At 36.3% G+C, this 21,423-nt stretch overlaps 1 protein-coding gene across 1 annotated transcript; it reads right to left on the bottom strand.

Moving 5' to 3' along the window:
• Positions 1–6,998: 6,998 nt before the first annotated feature.
• On the bottom strand, positions 6,999–16,353 carry LOC125650846 (allene oxide synthase-lipoxygenase protein). Its single transcript, XM_048879394.2, has 15 exons — positions 15,706–16,353; positions 15,502–15,546; positions 14,795–14,923; positions 14,569–14,666; positions 14,058–14,190; positions 11,891–11,986; positions 10,957–11,053; positions 10,591–10,708; positions 10,316–10,408; positions 9,821–9,881; positions 9,452–9,563; positions 8,138–8,229; positions 7,877–8,050; positions 7,554–7,717; positions 6,999–7,385 (listed from the first exon to the last, which is right to left on the bottom strand). The coding sequence occupies exons 1-15, from the start codon at positions 16,162–16,164 to the stop codon at positions 7,271–7,273; spliced, it is 1,986 nt and encodes a 661-aa protein (XP_048735351.2). The 5' UTR covers positions 16,165–16,353; the 3' UTR covers positions 6,999–7,270.
• Between the last annotated feature and the right edge of the window lie 5,070 nt (positions 16,354–21,423).

Here is a 21,423-nt window from a genome sequence, read left to right as displayed (position 1 = left end):
GAGGGGATATATGATGTCGCATACAGAATCAATTGCAAACGGAAAATCTCAAGTCATACATGTCAATCGTATGAGACTCAAGAAACCTCAAATGTTGAGAGGTGAAAAAGTAGCTTCGTCTGATGTAAAAAAAAAAAAAAAAATATATATATATATATATATATATATATATATATATATATATATATATATATAAAGGCACTGGTGATGATATTCAAGAGTAAGAAACTTTGTTGTTAGAGAACAAATATAACTTGGAATTCGAAATTCGCAGAGAGCGACGAAGACCAAAATATCTCTCAGATTATGTTGTCGATATCTATGGCATGTCAAACGTTGCAATATTTGATCTTTTCCATTTGTATTGTATAATTTTCCATTTGTATTCTATATTTTCCATTTGCATTGTATAATTTTTCATTTGCATTGTATAATTTCCATTTGTATTGTATAATTTTCCATTTGTATTCTATATTTTCCATTTGTATTGTATAATTTTCCATTTGTATTCTATATTTTCCATTTGTATTATATATTTTTTTCGTTTGCATTGTATAATTTCCATTTGCATTGCAAAATCTTTCATTTATATTGCATCCGAGGGATTGTTTATTTTGATTTGTTACGAAGGATTTCATTAGTTTAGGTCCCACTTATATTTAGCCGTCACCAGGTGACGTACCACAAATAGACTTACTATGCTACATGTATGGGCACAGTGGCGTAACATTGGGGGTACTTTAACGTGTCAACGCCTGTCGATATTTACGTCTAAGGTTTGATGCAGCCATGACACGAATAGAACTCGAACATGCAACTTCACAGTTATGAACCAAAGGGCATATCACTGAACTACCGCAATCGGTTCCATATAGGACTAGTTGAACATACACGTAGCCAGCAATGAGGAATCTTGCGCAGGGAGACACCCCCCCCCCCCTTCACAAATGATATTTTATATACAGATGTCGAAAAAAGCATGCATGTACGTTTTAGTTTGTCAGAACGCACTTGTCCAGGGGACTTCCAGGGGCGGATCCAGGAATTGCGGTTACGGGGGCGCCATTTTATGAGGCACGGGGTCTGGGGGCTGCCTCAAGTGGGTAGGGGTCCAGGGGGCGAAGTCCCCGGAAGCTCCTGGATTTTACAGATTTCATAGGGCTTGAAATATGTCATTTTTAATCAAGTGAAATTAGTAAAATGACGCAAATTTTAAGGGTTTCTGGGAAAATTAAGTTCTCTCAATAATGTACTTCAAGAAATCAAAAGACTGTCATTTATTTCTCCGGGAATGGAAGAAATCATTGCTTCTTTTATTGTTTGATACATTTTTCTAAACAAGATACCAAGATTTACCTTAAATTTGGAAATTTTGACGGCGCCCCCCTTAAATCCGCCACTGACTTCGCCCTCCAACTGCAACCCCCCTCCCCCAAGGCTTTGCACTGGATTCACTAGGGATCTTAAGATAGTCCCCAGACATCCAGCAGTTTACTGCATCCTTTCGTTCAGAATTATCTAGATCAGCCAGTGGTTAAATAGGAGACTAGTTTGAATATGCTGATCACATTAGACGCATAAAAGCGATCAATTAATGGGGTGGGGGTGGGGGGGGGGGGGGTTACGCCATTACACTTAGCAAATACGGTACATTCCTGCGAAACGTGGCTCCTGAACTTTACCTCTTCAACATCTCGCGCATTACAAAATTCGATTAACAATAACTTAAGATTAATCCATTGAATAGTTGTAACAAACCAAACTCGATGTTAACAATTGGTGGGGACCCAAGGGCTGAATTAAGTTCCCCGAATCTACTGAATTCTGACTTCATAAAAATGTGCATGCTTTTCTCGACAGTTCTATTTTTCAAAAAAATGATCCGGGGGGGGGGGGGGGGAGGGTTCGCCATTACTAGAGCTAGCTAAGTATTTTTAAAAATAACTAGTCCAGGACCTGGTCGTGGTAGTTCAGTAATATATCGCTTGGTTTGTGGGCGAGAGGTCGTGAGTTCGAGAACCGTTACTGTTATTGCCGCATCAAAGCTTTAGAGACACAAAGACAGTGATTGCTCCTTTGCCAAACACTCGGCATTTAAAAGACCTTAAAAACAGATATTCCGCATCGCTGCACAGGCGTTGGCACGATAAAGAACCGTCATTGCTACGGTCTGTCATCGTCAGTTACCCACGGATGCTTCTATTCGAGCGTGAGTGGACTCAAAACCGTGGTTTGCGACGATGCGGCCCTGTGTGCTAAGCACGTCTACAGTACAGATGGGGTACATCAGTGACGTTAACTAATGAAATCCTTCGTAACAAATCAAAATAAACATTCCCTGGATACAATACAAATGAAAAATTATACAATGCAAATGGAAAATATAGAATACAAATGGAAAATTATACAATACAAATGGAAACTATACAATGCAAATGGAAAATTATACAATGCAAATGGAAAATATAGAATGCAAATGGAAAATTATACAATACAAATGGAAATTATACAATGCAAATGTAAAATTATACAATGCAAATGGAAAATATAGAATACAAATGGAAAATTATACAATACAAATGGAAAAGATCAAATATTGCAACGTTTGACATGCCATAGATATCTAACTTCGCTGAGTTGTGTTTTTGATACTTAGTAGTTTCTGTAAATTTTATTTTATGTTACTGCTTTTATCTTGATATATTCAAAACAAAGTTGAGCAAGCGAGGTCGCATGGATTTTTGGGGCGTGAGTAATGAGTTAATCCGGAAAAAGTTATTCCAACACTCGCGGCATTTCATCTTCGCTAGGTGACGTTGTATACATATAAATCGCAAAACTGTTCCCAAATTAATAACATCAAAACCTATGACTTTACAACGCTATATACGACCATTCCTCACGATAAATTAAAGACTAGACTTTTTGACATCATACACAGTTGCTTCTTCAACAAAAATGGAAAAAGGAAATATTCATATCTAGTGATCAGTCATCCAAAAACTTACTTTGTTAATCACCACTCTGATTCCACGCACAAGTACTTTAAAGTTGAAATAAAAATTATGCTAGAGTTCCTTATTGACAATATCTTCGTGGTCTTTGGTGATCAGGTCTTCAAACAGTCTGTTGGAATTCTCATGGGCACGAATTGTGCTCCTTTGTTAGCTTACCTGTTTCTATATTCATATGAAGTAGAAATTATTCAAAAACTTCTACGTGAGAAGAAAAAATCTCTTGCTATGGCCTTCAATTCAACATTTAGATATATCGACGACGTTTTGTCTATTAACAATAATAACTTTCATTCATTTGTCGATTCGATATATCCCTGTGAGCTCGAAATAAAAGACACTACAGTGTCGTCCACTTCTGCTTCATACTTAGATATTTTATTGAAAATATACATTAACGGCAAACTGACAACTCAACTGTATGACAAGCGGGATGATTTCAGCTTCTCCATCGTCAACTTCCCATATTTATGTAGCAATATTCCATTATCACCTGCATATGGTGTTTATATTTATTATATACCCATCGATGTATCGTTCTCTGATACTGTGGATTTCACAGCGTGTGATCCTGTTTTCCGGATCACCACACTGTGGTTTTCTGATTCCGTATCAGTATCCTCTGAAACTGATGCCGTCACAATGACGTCACAATGCATCAACGCAACGTTATTTGTGGAAAATATTGACCGCGTCACAAAACAAAACTACGTACACAAAACATAATTTCATGGTATGTCTGTGTTTTTGATAATTTGGATTACATTTATCATCTTATAAATGTGGATTTAAAATGCAGAAGGGGGTATATAATAAATTTATCATTACTACAGTAACTTGATCCGAAGAGTTGGATCACGTCTCGTTGACAGGCGCGGATCATCAGATCAAACTCGACGCTTAGCGTCTCGTGTGATCTGATGATCCGCGCCTGTCAACTCGACGTGATCCGACTCTTTGGATCAAGTTACTGTAGTAATAATATATATATCTCAACTGATTCGATACACAAGAGCTTGTTCTGCGTATAGTCAGTTTTTAAATCGGGCAAGCTACTGATAAACAAGTTGATGGTACAGGGGTTTCAACAGTCTCGATTGAAGTCAGCATTTCGCAAATTCTATGGTTGTTATAACGATCTAGTTCGTTACAACCTATCATTGGGTCAAATGCTGTCTGACGTGTTTCATACCGATTGTTAGGCCCTTCTTGGCACACTGATTTTGACTACGGATAACTCCGTTTACCTGATCAGGATATGGGACTCACGGGGTGTGTGACCGATCGACAGGGGATGCTTACTCCTCCTAGGCACATGATCACACTGGTGTGTCAAGGGGTCCGTGTTTGCCCAACTACATGTATCTATTTTGTATTGCTTATAGGAGTTATGAGATTGATCACTGTTCGTTATCTTCACCTTTCATACGGTATAGATACGAGCGAAGCCGCAAAGCCAAGTCAGTTATAAATTGATGCTAAAGCGACTGGACAGGATTTGAATTAATAAATTCATTTGAAGCTTTAGACATGGCTAAACAAACTTTATTTATTTATAACTAAATACGAACGCGAGAGCCAGAAGTAGCCGAGGTGTGAGAGCCGGCCGATATCCGAAACATAGAGCTTCCAAGAGCCAGGAGGTCGATCGAGCTGTAGGAGTCCGATCGAGCTGTAGGAGTCCGATTGAGCTGTAGGAGTCCGATCCGCTCAAGAAGACTTAATTGTACATAATACAAGTAGTCGCCACTCCTGTATGTATATTATGCGTAATCATATCTTTGTGTATTTTGAAACTGTCGGGTCCTTAGAAACTTAACCGAGGGGACCCCGGCGCCTCTGTAATATTATATGATAGGATTACACGCTACACTTTCATCCAACTTTGTGAATGAGACATTCACATTTTCCTATGGATCAGGTATGTTTTATAGGTATCTGTTTGGCAGAAGTTTGCAAAAACAACAAGCTTAATGCCTTGAATTATTTCTTTATTTAGTTATCCCCCTGCAATGTCTTAATTTAGTTACCCCCCCCCCCTGCAATGTCATCGTTGCTCAAAAAACATCTTTAGCATATATCATACCCGGTATAAAAAACCCAGCCTGTATTCTGTAATTTATCTTACCAGTATATATCTAAGTACATGTAGATGTATACATAAATGTAGGCTTTGTTGATTGACATTGGCGTGTCTAATTGTAGGCAATGTTAATTGTCTATGGCTGATAACATTCATTTTTGACATATATGTCGAGGAGGAAGCCCATTTCCTAGTAAGACTCCAGAAAACACCGCCACCAAGCATGACGAGCATCCAACTTCGTCCACATCGAGTTCTATCTATACGGAAGTTATAACAACATCTCCCACATTTCTCCTAGGTGATGAGAGTAAGTGTTTAACGTGATAAGGAACTCTGTTTGATATTAATCATGAGACACACACATCAGCTGTATCATCAGTTAGGTATGTCTCTATGCGTAGTATTTCACCTACAGCTGGTGACGTCTCATTACGAGATAAATATTATTTCACCTACAGCTGGTGACGTCTCATTACGAGATAAATATTATTTCACCTACAGCTGGTGACGTCTCATTACGAGATAAATATTATTTCACCTACAGCTGGTGACGTCTCATTACGAGATAAATATTATTTCTTCTACAGCTGGTGACGTCTCATTACGAGATAAATATTATTTCACCTACAGCTGGTGACGTCTCATTACGAGATAAATATTATTTCACCTACAGCTGGTGACGTCTCATTATGAGATAAATATTATTTCTTCTACAGCTGGTGACGTCTCATTACGAGATAAATATTATTTCACCTACAGCTGGTGACGTCTCATTACGAGATAAATATTATTTCACCTACAGCTGGTGACGTCTCATTATGAGATCAATATTCTCGAAGGGACGTAATACAAACCGAACAATCATTGCTTTGAAATAACTACTACATGACATAACAAGTTTCGTATCTCGTGCTTATTATCTAAAAATAACGTCAAACAACTTGAGGCCCCTAGTGGGTCCAAGGTGAAGCCCCCGTAAGCTCCTTATAGGGCTTGAAATATGTCTCCTATATAGTAATTTTTACTATTTTATGTAATTTTTGATACGGTGAAATTAATAAAATGAAGCAAATTTCATAGGTTTTTGGAAAAAATGGAAGTTATCCCAATAAAAGTAATTCAATAAATCAAAAGATTTTGTCATTTATTTCTTCTAGAGTGGAAGAAATTATTGCTTCTTTTATTATAAATTTACATTTTTTCTAAACTAGAGATTCTAGGACCGGGGGGGGGGGGGGGGGGGGCACCCCCCTAATTCCGCCACTACCCCTTCTGAGACCAATGGTTCAAACACATGAAAAATACAAAAACATTTTTTTAGTTCAGTTGATCATGTTTTGTGTTGAACCAGATCATGAAAGTAAGTAATAAGTTAAAAACTGTCCAATATGTCAGATATCGAATGCATGGTCCGAGGCTGTTCTGTGAAGCGCCTTTAAATTATCTCCCCTTGTTAAAGGGTCACAACCCTAGTTTTAGTACAAATGAAAGACCTTGAACCAAGGATACCCTGTGACAAATTTGACAAAAATTGGCCAAGGGGTTTTTGAGATATAGCCCTTTTTCCAAAAAGTTGACGCACACCGCACGCCAGACATATGATTAGCTCTTTGAGCCTTCGGCTCAGAAGAGCTAAAAACGGGGGTTCCGTGTCGTGACAGGCGTTAGCACGTTATTGAACCCTCACTCCACGACCGTAAGCGCTAGGCATTACATGTAGGTCTGAATTTGTGGGAGATTACCTACAGCTAAAGTTTCAATATGAGTGAATATTTCTCACAAATCAGGGTTTTGTTCTGAAAGGTTTTAATATTTACTGTTCTTATCTTTCATTGTAAACCGGCACACCCTATTATGAATATCTCTTAGGATTAGATGTGAAGAAAGATGACAAGAAGTGGCAAGAAAAAGACATGTATTTAATACAAACATTCAAACTACCAAACTATAGATAACAAAACTAAATAAATATTATTTATACATAAACAATATTAAATACAAATGTTGTATAGATTTATATAGAAAGTACTATTATTCTATTAAATGAAACTAACACAACAGCTAAAGTATCTCAGTAAATACGTATTTGCAGAAAGTTTCAGAAGTCCAGATTCTGTATATAAATTCCCTATACGACTTTTTAGTCTTACAGTTACATAGTGAACAGGAATCAGATACTGATCGAGTTTGGAATGGATTCTGGTAAAAGAATTTCATATTTCTTGACAAGGGGGTCATTTCGTTTGTGAATATTTGCGCTGACTGTCTTCAGGTCTTCACGAAACCTGTAAACATAATTCAAGTTAAAGATACTCAAAATGTATATATTCCTATTGTTGTTTGTTATAATTTCTCAAATATAATTTATTATAGTAAATATAACTTATTTCAAATATGTGATTTAAAAACAAAAGAGCACACATCTTTATAATGAGAAAAGTGAATACACTTACTCGTCCACTATCTTAATAGCTCTCGGATCATACACATAATTGACTTCAAAATTGCCCAGGTTATTGGTAGACCCCTCGCTGAGAATGGAGGCAATGATCATGGTATCCAGGGTTGCAGACTTGTCAGCGAGAGAGGCTACAATGTCCTTCTCCGTCAGTGGAGTCTGAAAAAGTTATCACATTGCGTCTACATTTGTGTGTGATATCTAATTTGCATAATGCATTTGAACAACAAACAACCGTAGAAAATTTTAATCATGAAATTGATAAATCTGTGTCTTTCCTTTTTATGGGGAAAGTGTTTGGTATACACGTATCCAAACCTTGTCTTTTGGTGGAGTCCCTCTCATAAGCATTGGGCAGTTTGGGGGGAATGCGTAGGTGTCATACATTGGAAAATTCACCGCTGAGTGCGTCACGCTGCTTGTAAAGATGACACAGGTGAAAACCAATACAATCTGATCATTTGATTCAAACTTCCCATCATTAGGCACTCCCTATAAAAAGAACTTTCATTAACAACTAGTACGAAATCTGCTTGTTGTGAGACATAAAATTTAGATAGAAGCAGTATAACTACCTACCAATATACCACAACCTCCTTCTGACTGGGGAGTGGAGAGTTCGCGGCCAAAGTTTTGTATCTCTGTATCGTTAGAAAGCTTCTCGGCAGTATCTGACGAAAAAAAAAAACATTAAGGAAAATATCATTTCCATGAATAATTAAATATCTTTTAAACGTTCAACTGATGTACAAAAGCATATCTGGATAAAAGGGAAATGAAAACATCTTATTTAAACGGTGATAATGGAATCAAGAGAGGTTATCATGCAAACGGAAGGCATATTTACGCTTATCAAATGCGATATAATGCGAAACAAAATCATAATTTAACGTAAAAGAATGGGTAATAACGTGAATTATAGACGTTATTCAACACCAACAAACGCGCGTCAAAGATTTTGCTTTACGTCCCTTCGAGAATCTTTCACTTATACTGATATCTCGCTAATTGTAATCGGACTCTCAAGTCCCTTTCATGGTAGTGGTGGTGCTCTACGACTCTGTCAATCTGAAATAAAGTTTTTGTATGCAAACACAGTTCTATTAGAAGCACTGGACGTGTTATGTTAGTGCTTTGGGTGCTCTCTTCACAAACGGAAGGTCCTGTGTTCGATTCTAGCTTCCGGTACCGCGACAAACCTATGGCGTTTAACATAGGAATTGACTGTTTCTTCGCCAAGTGCCTGATATTAGAAGAGAAAGTCACGGATCTTTCGGATATGCCGTTAAAACGGAAGTTCTGCGTCACAGAAGGCGTTGGCACACCAACAAACCTTTACTGCGATGGTCTTGAGCGCCATGCATGTGTCAAAACTTGTGACAATTCTCCTACAGCTGATGAACGAAAAATTCTCGAATGGGGCGTAATACAACATGCAAACAAACAAAAAATCTACAATGGAAGGAATTTACCGAGAAGTCCTACTTTTGCATGGTGTTTGTTTCGCGCTACTCGACTTTGTCTCTCGATTAAGCCTAATTTAATCACCTGTATTAAGGCTTCGTTTTGCGAAATCTATGCTTTTAAATGAATTTCTTTCGTGTTGTTACGCCCCATAGTCACATTATTACCACTTTTTGACTTCGCCTTTGATTCGTCCCCCACCCGCATTATTACAAATTCCTTTAGTCTTATTACACCTTTCATCCGCGTTATTACAAATTCCTTTAGTCTTATTACACCGTTCATTCGCGTTATTACAAATTCCTTTAGTTCATTCGCGTTATTACGCTATATTAAGATGTTTTCTTATTTAAAATGGTCCCAATAGGCTTTTGTAGTAATGCATTTACATTAACGATAAATTACCAGGTTTTGTGGAGTCAATCTTACCATAATACAAGTTGACATATTTAGAAACATATCGTCGAATAACTTCGTACAACTGGAGAGAGTCATCCCGCTGGTAAAATGTTGGTAGAATTTTTCCATCTGTGGAATACAGCTACAGAAGAAATTGAAAAAAAAATCGAACTCAGCGAAAGAATAGTTTTTGTTGTTTTGTTATAATGCTGGTTTAACGTGTCGCAAACATCTGTTTTACTGGTCTCGCTAAAGCGTAATGGCAAAACTCAGTTTGCGGCAAATGCGATTATACAGTGAAGTTGTCATTCTAACCGTAATACATGTAGCTGATTAATTAAATGATGATGAATCCTCCCACTACTTATCTATACTTTATTTTCCCATGCTTATAGTTACCCCTCTCTCCTTCAAATTCTCTGGATAATTTCCGTCCACGTTCATTCTCCACTTGCTGGTTCTGAAGTATAACAAAGATTGAAATTATAAAGCCTGTTCACTCTATCTGATCAAACAAAGATTGAAATTATAAGCCTGTTCACTCTATCTGATCAAACAAAGATTGAAATTATAAAGCCTGTTCACTCTATCTGATCAAATAGGATTAGTAAATGTGAATACTTTAATCTTCTCTTAATACTTTTAATGAAACAAAGATGAATATAACTTTTGACATTTCCAGGAATAAAAAGTATTTTATTTCTTACAGGACTTTTGCATAAAACTTGTCTTGGACATAACAATATACTTAAGAAATGTCTTTTAAATTGTTCAGTATACATGTAAATAAATGTAAAGTTTGTGTTTTAAGAAATGGCGAATAAAAATAATAAATATGTCGTATTTGTAACAATTTGATTAGATATTACTATGGAGGCGTAGCATTTCCCCCACCCTTTTCCAATTAGTTCAATTGCTCCCTTGCTTCCCAACACCATTGTTCTATCCATCCAACCGCCAGGTGCCCGTATACCCTCCAAGCCAATTCTATAAATACCAAAAAAAAGTGATAACTAGTAAACTGTACATAGATTAGTAACTGTCATCTGCTGCATTCAACTACCATCATTAAGCATAAAAATATGCACGGATTAAAAATGCCATATCAGCAAATATCAAATATCGTTTACAAAACTACACAATTTTCACTTGTTTTTGCAAGAACATACCGATTAATGGGGAGGATGTACAGAAAATGCGGGGATAACAGCTTAAATACGGGATGGGAGGGAGAAATGCATCTATTCATGGCGACAGCGATTCCTTCCATTACCAAGTGTGTCATACCTGAGAAGACATCATTAGTTACTGTATACAAGATATATTCCACATGCACTGGTTCTTGATGTAATGATTGTAATTAATTGTATATTGTTTAACGTTCCTCTCGAGAACTTTTCACTCATATGAAGACGTACGTCATATTTGCCGGAAATTTAGGCCTACGTTCGGCGCTTACGGCGTTTGATGTCATGATAAAACATTCTTCACGGACAGAATGATCAACAGTTGGTCGGTTTGTACTGATAACTTACCCAGGTGTGTCACTGGGTGGTGGTAGGACGCGTCTGCTACGTGGTACCACATTTTTGCCATTAGCCAAGTGTAAGACGGATCCGAAGGCAGAAACACCTGAAAATACAGAATCTCTACTTAGACCATAACGTGTGATACAAATAGAAATACAGAATCTCTACAGAGACCATAACGTGTGATAAAAATAGAAATACAGAATCTCTACAGAGACCATAATGTGTGATACAAATAGAAATACAGAATCTCTACAGAGACCATAATGTGTGATACAAATAGAAATACAGAATCTCTACAGAGACCATAATGTGTGATACAAATAGAAATACAGAATCTCTACACAGACCATAACGTGTGATACAAATAGAAATACAGAATCTCTACAGAGACCATAATGTGTGATAAAAATAGAAATACAGAATCTCTACAGAGACCATAACGTGTGATAAAAATAGAAATACAGAATCTCTACAGAGACCATAACGTGTGATAAAAATAGAAATACAGAATCTCTACAGAGACCATAACGTGTGATAAAAATAGAAATACAGAATCTCTACAGAGACCATAACGTGTGATAAAAATAGAAATACAAAATCTCTACAGAGACCATAATGTGTGATAAAAATAGAAATACAGAATCTCTACACAGACCATAATGTGTGGTGATAAAAATAAAAATATAGAATCTCTACAGAGACCATAATGTGTGATGATAAAAATAAAAATACCATAAATCTTATCCATAGAAATTTCATACAGCTTTTAGGGTTAAGTTTTGATGTGCGCCCGTTTAGTGATAAGTCTCATTTCAATAAAGAATAAAATTAAGAGTAGGACAAACACGGACATCTGGACACACCGGAGGTGGGATCAGGTGCCTCGGAGGAGTAAACAGTCATATCTACATTTCAAGGAAAATTGTCATCATCTTACCGGGTTGTCGGGTCCTTTCTCCTGAAACAGCTGTATTGCTACTGGTTTCAGCTGTCCCTTACTATCAACAAAGAACAGCGCAAGAGGTGCTGGACACTGGGGAGAAAATTTATGTTGAAATAAGAAAAGTACAGAACTTCGAAAATTTACTAGTATATATGGTTTGATGGAACAGGTCAATTCAAACTGACAAAACGAATCGATCCCTATCAACAATATATATGTATGGGTTACATTAGGGGTTTACAAATGTGTCTATTACAATAGAAAACAAGGCTCTCTAATTAATAACTTTACAGCTTATTTTAGAAATAATAAAGTGGACATGTTCCATCACCAACTTCAAATATTTCATTAATATAATCATTTCATATATAATATTAGTAAATAGTAGGGGAGAATATGTACAAATAATAATATTGTTAAATACTATACCATTGCTGAAAATATGAAATGGCGGCATTTTTCAGGTCATAAAATATTACTTTTACTGTTGTTTGAAATATAAGATGATACTGCTAAGTTTTCTATATGGAATGATATGACACTTGATATGAAATCTGACTGATGATACTGCTAAGTTTTCTATATGGAATGATATGACACTTGATATGAAATCTGATTGGGGGTGGACAGAAGATAGTCACTGTCTCACGTAGTTGTTTTCTTTTAAATCGTAACGTTTCCTCGGTGCTTTATATTATCCATGCTAGTCAAAGTATTTCACATAACGGTCTCTTCTCTTACAGTTATATAGTCACGAACATCATATCAAAAATTATACATTAGAATTGTCCGTTATTTCCGCTTCACATTGTCTATAAATATATTGTTACAATCGATCATGAATTCAATTGAATTGACACTTGTAACACTTAAAAGACTTCATGACTGTCTCGAAGTCAGGTTTTAAAAAATCCTTGTATCTTCCGCCTCTTTTAAAAAGAGCTGGCTATATAGCAATTTAAAATCCTTTTAATTAAGAGGCTGTCCATGAAAAAACAAACTAAAGGGAGATGTTGGCACATCTCATTTCTGGGATACGCAATTTTTTTAATTCAAACTTTTATACTCATAATAATAAAAGATGAAATTGCTTTTTAAACTCTGCTGTTATGTTTGCCACGATATCCCATGAAGGTTATTATGAAGGGGAGATAACTCTTATCAATGCATTGAAATGTGCGGGGAAACTCCATACCGCATTCGTCACACGGAGAAATCATTACGAGCAAACCCAAGGAACAAAACAATTGATTGGACCTGAGATACCTCGTGTCAACTATATAGTATTGGCAGTGTCAATTTTCTACGTACAGTTTCTTAAGATTAATAAAAGTAACAATTAAATACGACATATTCAATGTCAATCTCTACCTAGAGTTACCGGTCCTTACATTCCCTTACACTTCTGTCAACGTCTCAAGGGTTTTACAAGATTTTTGTAAAATGGCACGTATGCTCAAATAAAGTATGGTTTTGACTTCAGTTACAAAAATATACGTAAATAAATAAATATTGAGCTGATGTCAAGTGTTTTTGTGATACAAGAAGCATTGATTTGGGTTGAAACGTGGATATTGGGTAGTTCTATTGCACCAGGCCTATACATAGGTACATGAAAAATATATCGTAATGGAAAAAAATCTACAAATAGTTACTTGTCCTACATTTTCCCGATATTTTATAAAATAGTTTTTAGTTTTATTAGCCGTAAAGAAGTGGATTTACCTGTGGAATAACATTGCTTACAGGGCCGTAAATTAACCTTCAATTTGGAGGAGGCCCCCAGACGCTGAGCACATTTTGTGCACACTGAACACGTTTCGTGCAAAATCCTTGATTCTAGGGCCTTCTAAGATGTTACTTGACTAACTCATTCTAAAAGAAAGATTTGGAATGCTTTTTAAGGGAGGTATCATGTTCTTAGTTATTGGAAACAACATAAATTCTAATGAACTTTAAATTTTAATTTTTTTTGGCTCAAAAGTTGGAGGAGGCAGCTGCCTCCTCCGCCTCCATGTAATTTACGGCCCTGGCTTATTTTGAGACGTTAACAGAGGTGCAAGTGAGAGCAAGGAACGACAACTCTAGGTAGAGATTGATTCAATGGACATTGGTTTTGGAGTTTGTGTTTGTGATTTCCGTTTATTATCAGATAACTCACCACACCATCAGGGATGACTGAAATCCCAACCATAATTTCTAGATCGATGATAAACAGACGTTTGTCGGTGATGGCTTGAGACAACGTCAGACCTTCCAGGAAAGGCTTAATCATTTCTTCCGTCACTCCAAATCTAACAGATTTGTAAAAAGATTATGAACCCCGGTATTAACATTTCCTTCTTTTTTCATTTAGATTTTCTTTTAAATGACCCTTGTAACTCTTTACTTGTTTCCCATAAAGCATATGCAAGCCTTATTACTAGTATGTGTCAATGAAGAAATTGTGTCGTTTTCAGTAAATGAAGAAATTGTATGTAATTTTTTGTAAATGTATGTCCTATTTTGTAAATGTATGTCATATTTTGTAAATGTATGCCATTTTACAAATTTTGTAAATGTATGTCATTTTTTGTAAATGTATGTCATATTTTGTAAATGTATGCCTTATTTTGTAAATGAAGAAATTTTATGTCTTTTTTTCCCATTTTTAATAGTAGCCCATTTCTTACTTGTTTGGAATTTCTGTGCACAGTTTGATCAAGTTTGGATTCAGACCATTTATTCTCTGCCACGCAAACTCCAAATCGTCATCCCATTTTTCCATCCCCTATTTGGATGTATAAAAATAGAAAGGTTGTATACAAATTATGTGTTTCCTTAAAATCGTATTCAACAAATCGCATATTCTCTGCCAGTGTTTACTTGCGAGCAGCGTCGACTAGAGTGCCGTTTTACCTTCGGTTCCCTGAATATTTTGGAGTATACACCTTTCAGATCATCGAGTGTTTCCCAGGATCCGGTTCCAAATATCATTTCTATCGCTTTTCCTGCAATTGCTTTGTATTTTCTGGCATTCAAATCCCACTGTAATGGAACACTTGTTAAAAAAATTATCTATTTTATGCAACAATTTATGGCAATGGATGTTGGTATTAGCAATAATATATCCTTTTTTAAAATGAAGACAAATTTCTGAGGACTTCTTCACTTTTATTATCATAGATTTACTTATGCATAAAAAAATAAATGCTCCCGAAATATATAACATATAAAGTAAAACTGATATCGAAATAGATAACATATCAAGTAAAACTGATATCGAATTTGGAGTCTTTGATAATGATCGAACATATTTTTGAAAGCGGTTACATCTGTCAAGTCGTGTTAACAAAAGAAATAAACAGAAGGGCAATATTTAATACTCATCCGGATTTGCATACCCATGTACCATTGCAATAATACTTATGATCTCAACCCTAATGAGTCAAACGCGTCTGAAATATTGATATATTCAATCAGAGTTAAGCGCGCTGGCATTTGCAGCAAATGAAAATTTCAATCATTTCATACTAAATCATATTAGAAAATTTGAATGCTGAGGAAATGCAAAAATAAACTTAATTTAGGCGAACAGTAATGGTGAGGCATTGGGTGATGCTTACCTTAGCATGATCAGACAGCAGTTCGTCATCAGGAATAGTTTTTACCTGTAAAGAATTTTTTTCTCATCAGAAAGATATACTCAATGTAAAGAGTTCGGAGCCGGGATCTTTTGTAATTATGAAATTATTCTAATTTCTGTACGATTAGTTCGTTGATTTTCTTCTTTACGTATTATGCATGTATAGTCTTCGCTAAGTACTTACCCCTGCTGGCAGTCCTGGAAGGTGGGAAAATTCATACAGTTTCTGCTTTTCTTGGAGTTCGGCGTTTCTCTGTTCTGGGTGGGGATCGAATTGTGGCAGGAAGGTGTCGTATCGTTCAAAGATAATATCAACGTTAGGACGAATCCAGCGAAGCACGGGGAAAACGGACTTCTTTCCACTCTTCTTATTAATCACTTCAACTGTCTCCACATACCAGTCGCTGTATAGCCCGAATTCATCTCTTCGCAGCCTGATTCCTTGCACTTCGGGAATATCTGCTTCATCTTCAAAGGTGAAAACGTCTACCTGACCTCTTTCAAAGTTGTTAGTAAAAACGTGATTGAGAAACGCAGACTTTGTTTGCTGTCCAGAAGCACCTGTCAGCACAATTTGAACATTGGCGTCTGTACCGGCTCCCTTCTTGTCTCCAGTTTTGACATTAACTTCGTAACTGATCATGATTTTAGTTGTGAACGATAGACTTCACTTAGTACAAAATACCAGGTTTTCGTTAGAGTTTAGATATACTTGTATATATAGTCTTGGTGTTCCTTCCTGTTAACGGATAGCAACTGATGTTAATGATCAACAAAATACGCCCCTTAGACAGAGTATCTCTGTGTGCACTATCTCACTTGTGAAAACCGTGTGTTATCTATTGTAAAGGCATGCCACTTTCATATTAGCATTATTGGTCAAATTCACCATTTCATAACTACAGAAGCGTGTAAGACGCGTGTAAATGCACTTGTTACATCAAAACTTGATAATGCCAACTCTCTTCTATTTGGGATCAACAAGACCACCTTGGACCGCGTACACCACAGCCAGGCTTGTGTCGAAGACGACACGGGATCACATTTCTCCGTCTTAGCGCAGCTGCATTGTCTTCCAGTGCAATATCGTCCACAATACAACATTTTGGTGTTTCCCGTCTGCGCGCTGTTCCCGAATATTGACATGTATTCCCCACCCCGACTACTAAGATCTGAAACATCACTGAGACTCACTGTGCCAAAAATTCGTACAGAGTCTTGGAGAACGAATGTTTAGTCGGGCTGCAGCCAGTTTGTGTAATGACTTTCCGAGACATGTTAAAGCTGCCTAAACATCATCATTTTAAAAAAAAACTAAAAAAAACAAAACAAACAAAAACCCACATTTTAAAAATTGCTTTCCCTGACTTGTAAGCTTCTTACACATAACAAGTCTTTTCTCAATGACCTCTTTTAATACAAATTTTTTAAATCTTCTTAATGTTTTATTTCGTTGATTTCTAATGGTTTGCATAGTGCTCTACATAAAGAAAAAAGAAACAAAAACCTTTAGCTATCGATCTTAATTGTAGTGTTTTATTTTAAAATATCATTTCTAATAAAATGAAATGTAGGTATAAAATGATGATTTCTGAAATTGATAGTCTTCAAAGATACCCAAATCACTCCTTGTCATGTTGATATGTTTGAATTCATCATATATCTAATACAAATACTCAGCTCCTTGATTTCTATACGCGTGATATCTGAAAATTAAATACATTTTGAGATACACAAAACACTCCTTGTCATGTGTAGCCACGAATCGCCTTGCGACAAAACGTTGCGTCATATCTAAACAAAGATATCTAACACATTAAGTACGAAGATATCTAACACATTAAGTACGAAGATATCTCACACATTAAGACAAATAATGCATCTTGCCAAATATGTTTTACGATGGCTAGTGTAGGATTTGTGGAAGGTATTTTTTAGAATCTTGTTCAACTGAGTAATCATATTAAAGTCTTTCGCAGCAGCACTATGTATAATTAAAAGCGTGGCAGAATGTTAAACGAGCTTTGAGTCATCAATCCTCGTATCCATATCATAAAGAAGTCAGCATCCTTTGTCAACGCGTGTTAGTATTATATTATAAAGCGATTCAAACACTGTTATAATAAGATTGATACAAACGTGTCATGCGGATATACATCATACGGAGTTGTGGTGTAACCATCGAAATTAGGAAACTCGTAATTAAGGACACTTTGTATGCAAGTAAAACAAGGAAACTTGAGGTTTATCAACTGATCATTGTTCCGTCATCCGGGCGAAAAACAACTGTGATGCAGGATTCAAGTTCAAATATAACATTAACTCTTTTGGGTTATTAGAGTGTATTCTCTCTCTCTCTCTCTCTCTCTCTCTCTCTCTCTCTCTCTCTCTCTCTCTCTCTTTTCATTGGCACTTTCTGCACTACATACAAATAACAGGAGAGGGACTCGTCAGGTGTTAGAACTTGTTCCCATTCCTTTTGACTTGGTTAATAAGATATGTTCAAAACAATACAAATAACCAAGTAATAGTACAACATACATTCATTAGACAATGTTCATGACTGGTACTTGTATTTACCTTCAAATAGAGAGAGAGAGTTGTCTTACGAGGAACTAATCTTGTATCATTTCATGACAAAATTGACTTGTTTACAAAAATATCAACATGTCCAATATAGGTTGCCATATATTGCAAAATTCTTTCAAATATCCTTTGAGCAATAAAATGTTTTTTGAGTCCTCCACATCTGCTTGATACTTAGATATTTTATTGAACATAAATATTAACGGTAAAATAACAACTCAACATTATGACAAACGGAATGATTTCAGCTTCTCCATCGTTAACTTCCCATATTTATGTAGCAATATTCCATTATCACCTGTATATGATGTTTATATCTCTCAACTGATTCGATACGGAAGAGCTTGTTTTGCGTATTATAAATTTTTGAATCAAGGCATTGATGTTACAGGGGTTTCAACAGCCTCGGTTTAAAGTCAGCATTTCGCAAATTCTATGGTTGTTATAATGATCTAGTTTGCCAATAAAACCTATCACATGGTCAAATGCTGTCTGACGTGTTTCATACCGATTGTTAGGCCGTCCTTGGAACACTGATTTTGACGATGGATTTTTCCGTTTACCTGATCAAGATATAGGGCTCACGGCGTGTGTAAATGGTCAACAGAGAATGCTTACTCCTCATAGGCACCTGATTCCACTTCTGGTATATTCAACGGTCCGTGGTTGCCCAGCTCTCTATTTTTTGTATTCCTTATAGGAGTTATGAGATTGATAACTTTTCGCTATCTTCAGCTTTCATACCAGTCAAAGGAACAGCAGCCCAGGAGTAAGCATCTTCTGTCGACACCCACCCTGAGTCCTATAGGAAGAGAGACAACATCCGGTGATATTGTTACAATTCAACACAGTTTACACGAAAATAATCATAGGAGGAGTGTTGCCAAGAGGAATTCGAAACTTGTTATTAAAGAAGTGAATCGGAAGAAACGGCTTGTCTGGTGTCGGGGGAAAGACAATGGACTGTAGACAGCTGGAAACGCGTGATATTCTCGGACGAAAGAAAAATCGTGATATGACATGAAGAAAGGATTTGGAGGAAAAAGACGAAAGGTGGAGGCCCGATTGCGTTCAACAGAGAACTTCTCAAGTTAAGTACGAAGTCGTGATATGGGGATGTATTGGTTGGGAAGGTGTGGGAAGTATAACGCCAGTGGAAGGAAATATTAACGCTGCAAAGCACAGGAGATCTTAAAGGAAAACCTGTGACCAGATATGGCAAGACATTTTCCTTAAAATGGATACTATTTTAGGACGGCAATGCGTATATCCATCATGCCAGGTCAACTCAAGAATATTAGGCTAGAAATCATGTAAACTGGTTAAGCTGGTCTGTCCAATCACTGGACTTGAATATCATTGAAAATGTATGGCTTTATATCAGGAGGAAACTTCAATCCCGCACAGGTACAATAAAACCAAGATCCGACTTGATCGATAAAATTCAGTGTATATGGACTATGCCTATATATAAAAGCTTAAAAAAAGGTGAAGATAATAAACAGTGACAGCAATCTCATAACTCCTACAAATAATACAAAATTAAGAGTAGGGGTAGAAGATGTAAGCATCCCCTATCGACCGATCACACCCGCCGTGAGCCCTAATCTTGATCAGGTAAACGGAGTAATCCGTAATCAATCGATGTGTAAAGGTCGGCCTAACAATGGGTATGAAACACGTCATACGACAAACCCAATGATAGGTTTGTTGATAAATTAGATCGTAATAACGACCATAGAATTTGCAAAATACATGTACTGACTTTAAATGAGACTGTTGAAACATCAACTTATTAGTCAGTAGCCTGCCTCGATTTAAAACCTGATAATGTGCACCACAAGCTCTTGCGTATTGAATCAGTAGAGAGACATAAACACGATATGCAGGTAATAATGCATTATTGCTAAATAAATATGGGAAGTTGACGATGGAGAAGTGAAGTCATCCCGTTTGTCATAACGTTGTGTTGTTAGTTTGCAGTTAACATCTATGTTCAATAAAATATCCAAATATGAAGCAGATATGGAAGACGCTGTGGTGTCTTTTGTGACTCCTTCCCGAAGCGCCCTCAACAAGTTGTAAGACTAAATGGACACCTTGCGAAGTATTGAATCGTAAGTAGTTCCATTTTAGTTTTCATTTCAATTTCAATCGGCAAACTATTGATGCCTTCGTCGTCAATGTAAACACGCCGCCATTGCGACCGAATACTTTTGTACGTGTTTGTATCTATCGGACCAACGAGAGTCAAATAACAAGGCTACCCCAATAAAATCTAGTTTTAGAGCGACCAAACCCACTACAAACACCTGATACACCGCCACAAAAGCAGTAAATGAATTTGAATTAAGAATATTCACATTCACTGAATCTTTCTTCTTATAATTGTTTTGAAATTTACATTGCTTTCATCATAGACAATCATTACATGTTTGTTGCAAACTAGTTTGATCCGGTTTTCAGTACTACCTGTCCGCGTAATCATCACAAAATATGGAGCGACGTCAAGTTCAAAGGTTATATTACATGTAGCTAAGTAACGAAATGGTCAATCATATGATATTTCAGTACCTAAATATAGTTTATACTTTTAAAAACTACACAAAATATGAATATAAACAATAAAATATCGTGTTGTTTATGGGGTCATCCACTGGGAACAGTTTTTTCCTGGTACACCGCGGATTATAATTTATTTTCTGCAATGCTAGCTACCTTCAGCACCCGATAAAACAACAAAGAAAGTATTTCATTGTTTTGGTAAGATTCTTAAGGATGTACTCTGGTGGTGATTTTACTGCAAGTGAGTCTCCATAGTTTTATAAGTCATAAAGATGGGAATGCGTGGGTTTTTTTTTTATCTTGTATGCAAAAAGTAGCACATTAATATGTGTTCTTGTTTGTTATTATTGTAAATAAACTAACAAAAATTAATTTTTAAAAAGCATGACATTTTAAAAACCTTTTCTCTCATTTTGCGACATTCATGATGACAGTACGAATGTAAACAAACGCGAGCTCAGAGATACGCGCACTGTACGATGTCGCATTTAGTCTATTCTAAAGCAGTCCTGAATGACACGGGTCATTCGTTAGATGTAAAAGTCCAGTTATAGATCAAGCTGAATCCGATATTCTCACAAGTGAGTGGCAGACAAAGAAAAATACAGACAAGCAGGCACAACCACAGACACTGACACATTACAATGTCAGACGATTGACGAGAAGTGCGAATCTGTTCTGGAAAATTGAATTATTTAAATTTTTTAAAATATTCCTTCAAATAATGTTAAAATTTGTTTATAGTGTATTG

The sequence above is a fragment of the Ostrea edulis genome, chromosome 5, assembly GCF_947568905.1.
Source record: "Ostrea edulis chromosome 5, xbOstEdul1.1, whole genome shotgun sequence".
Classification (NCBI taxonomy): Eukaryota; Metazoa; Mollusca; class Bivalvia; order Ostreida; family Ostreidae; genus Ostrea; species Ostrea edulis.
This window is presented reverse-complemented; position numbering and strand designations above follow the sequence as displayed.

Excerpts from the sequence above, each read along its gene's own strand:
- LOC125650846 (XM_048879394.2), bottom strand. The coding sequence starts at position 16,164 with ATGATCAGTTACGAAGTTAATGTCAAAACTGGAGACAAGAAGGGAGCC. Across the intron at positions 14,924-15,501 it reads TGCTGTCTGATCATGCTAAG|TGGGATTTGAATGCCAGAAA; the intron begins GTAAGCATCACC and ends GTTCCATTACAG. Across the intron at positions 11,054-11,890 it reads AGAAAGGACCCGACAACCCG|GTGTTTCTGCCTTCGGATCC; the intron begins GTAAGATGATGA and ends CTGTATTTTCAG.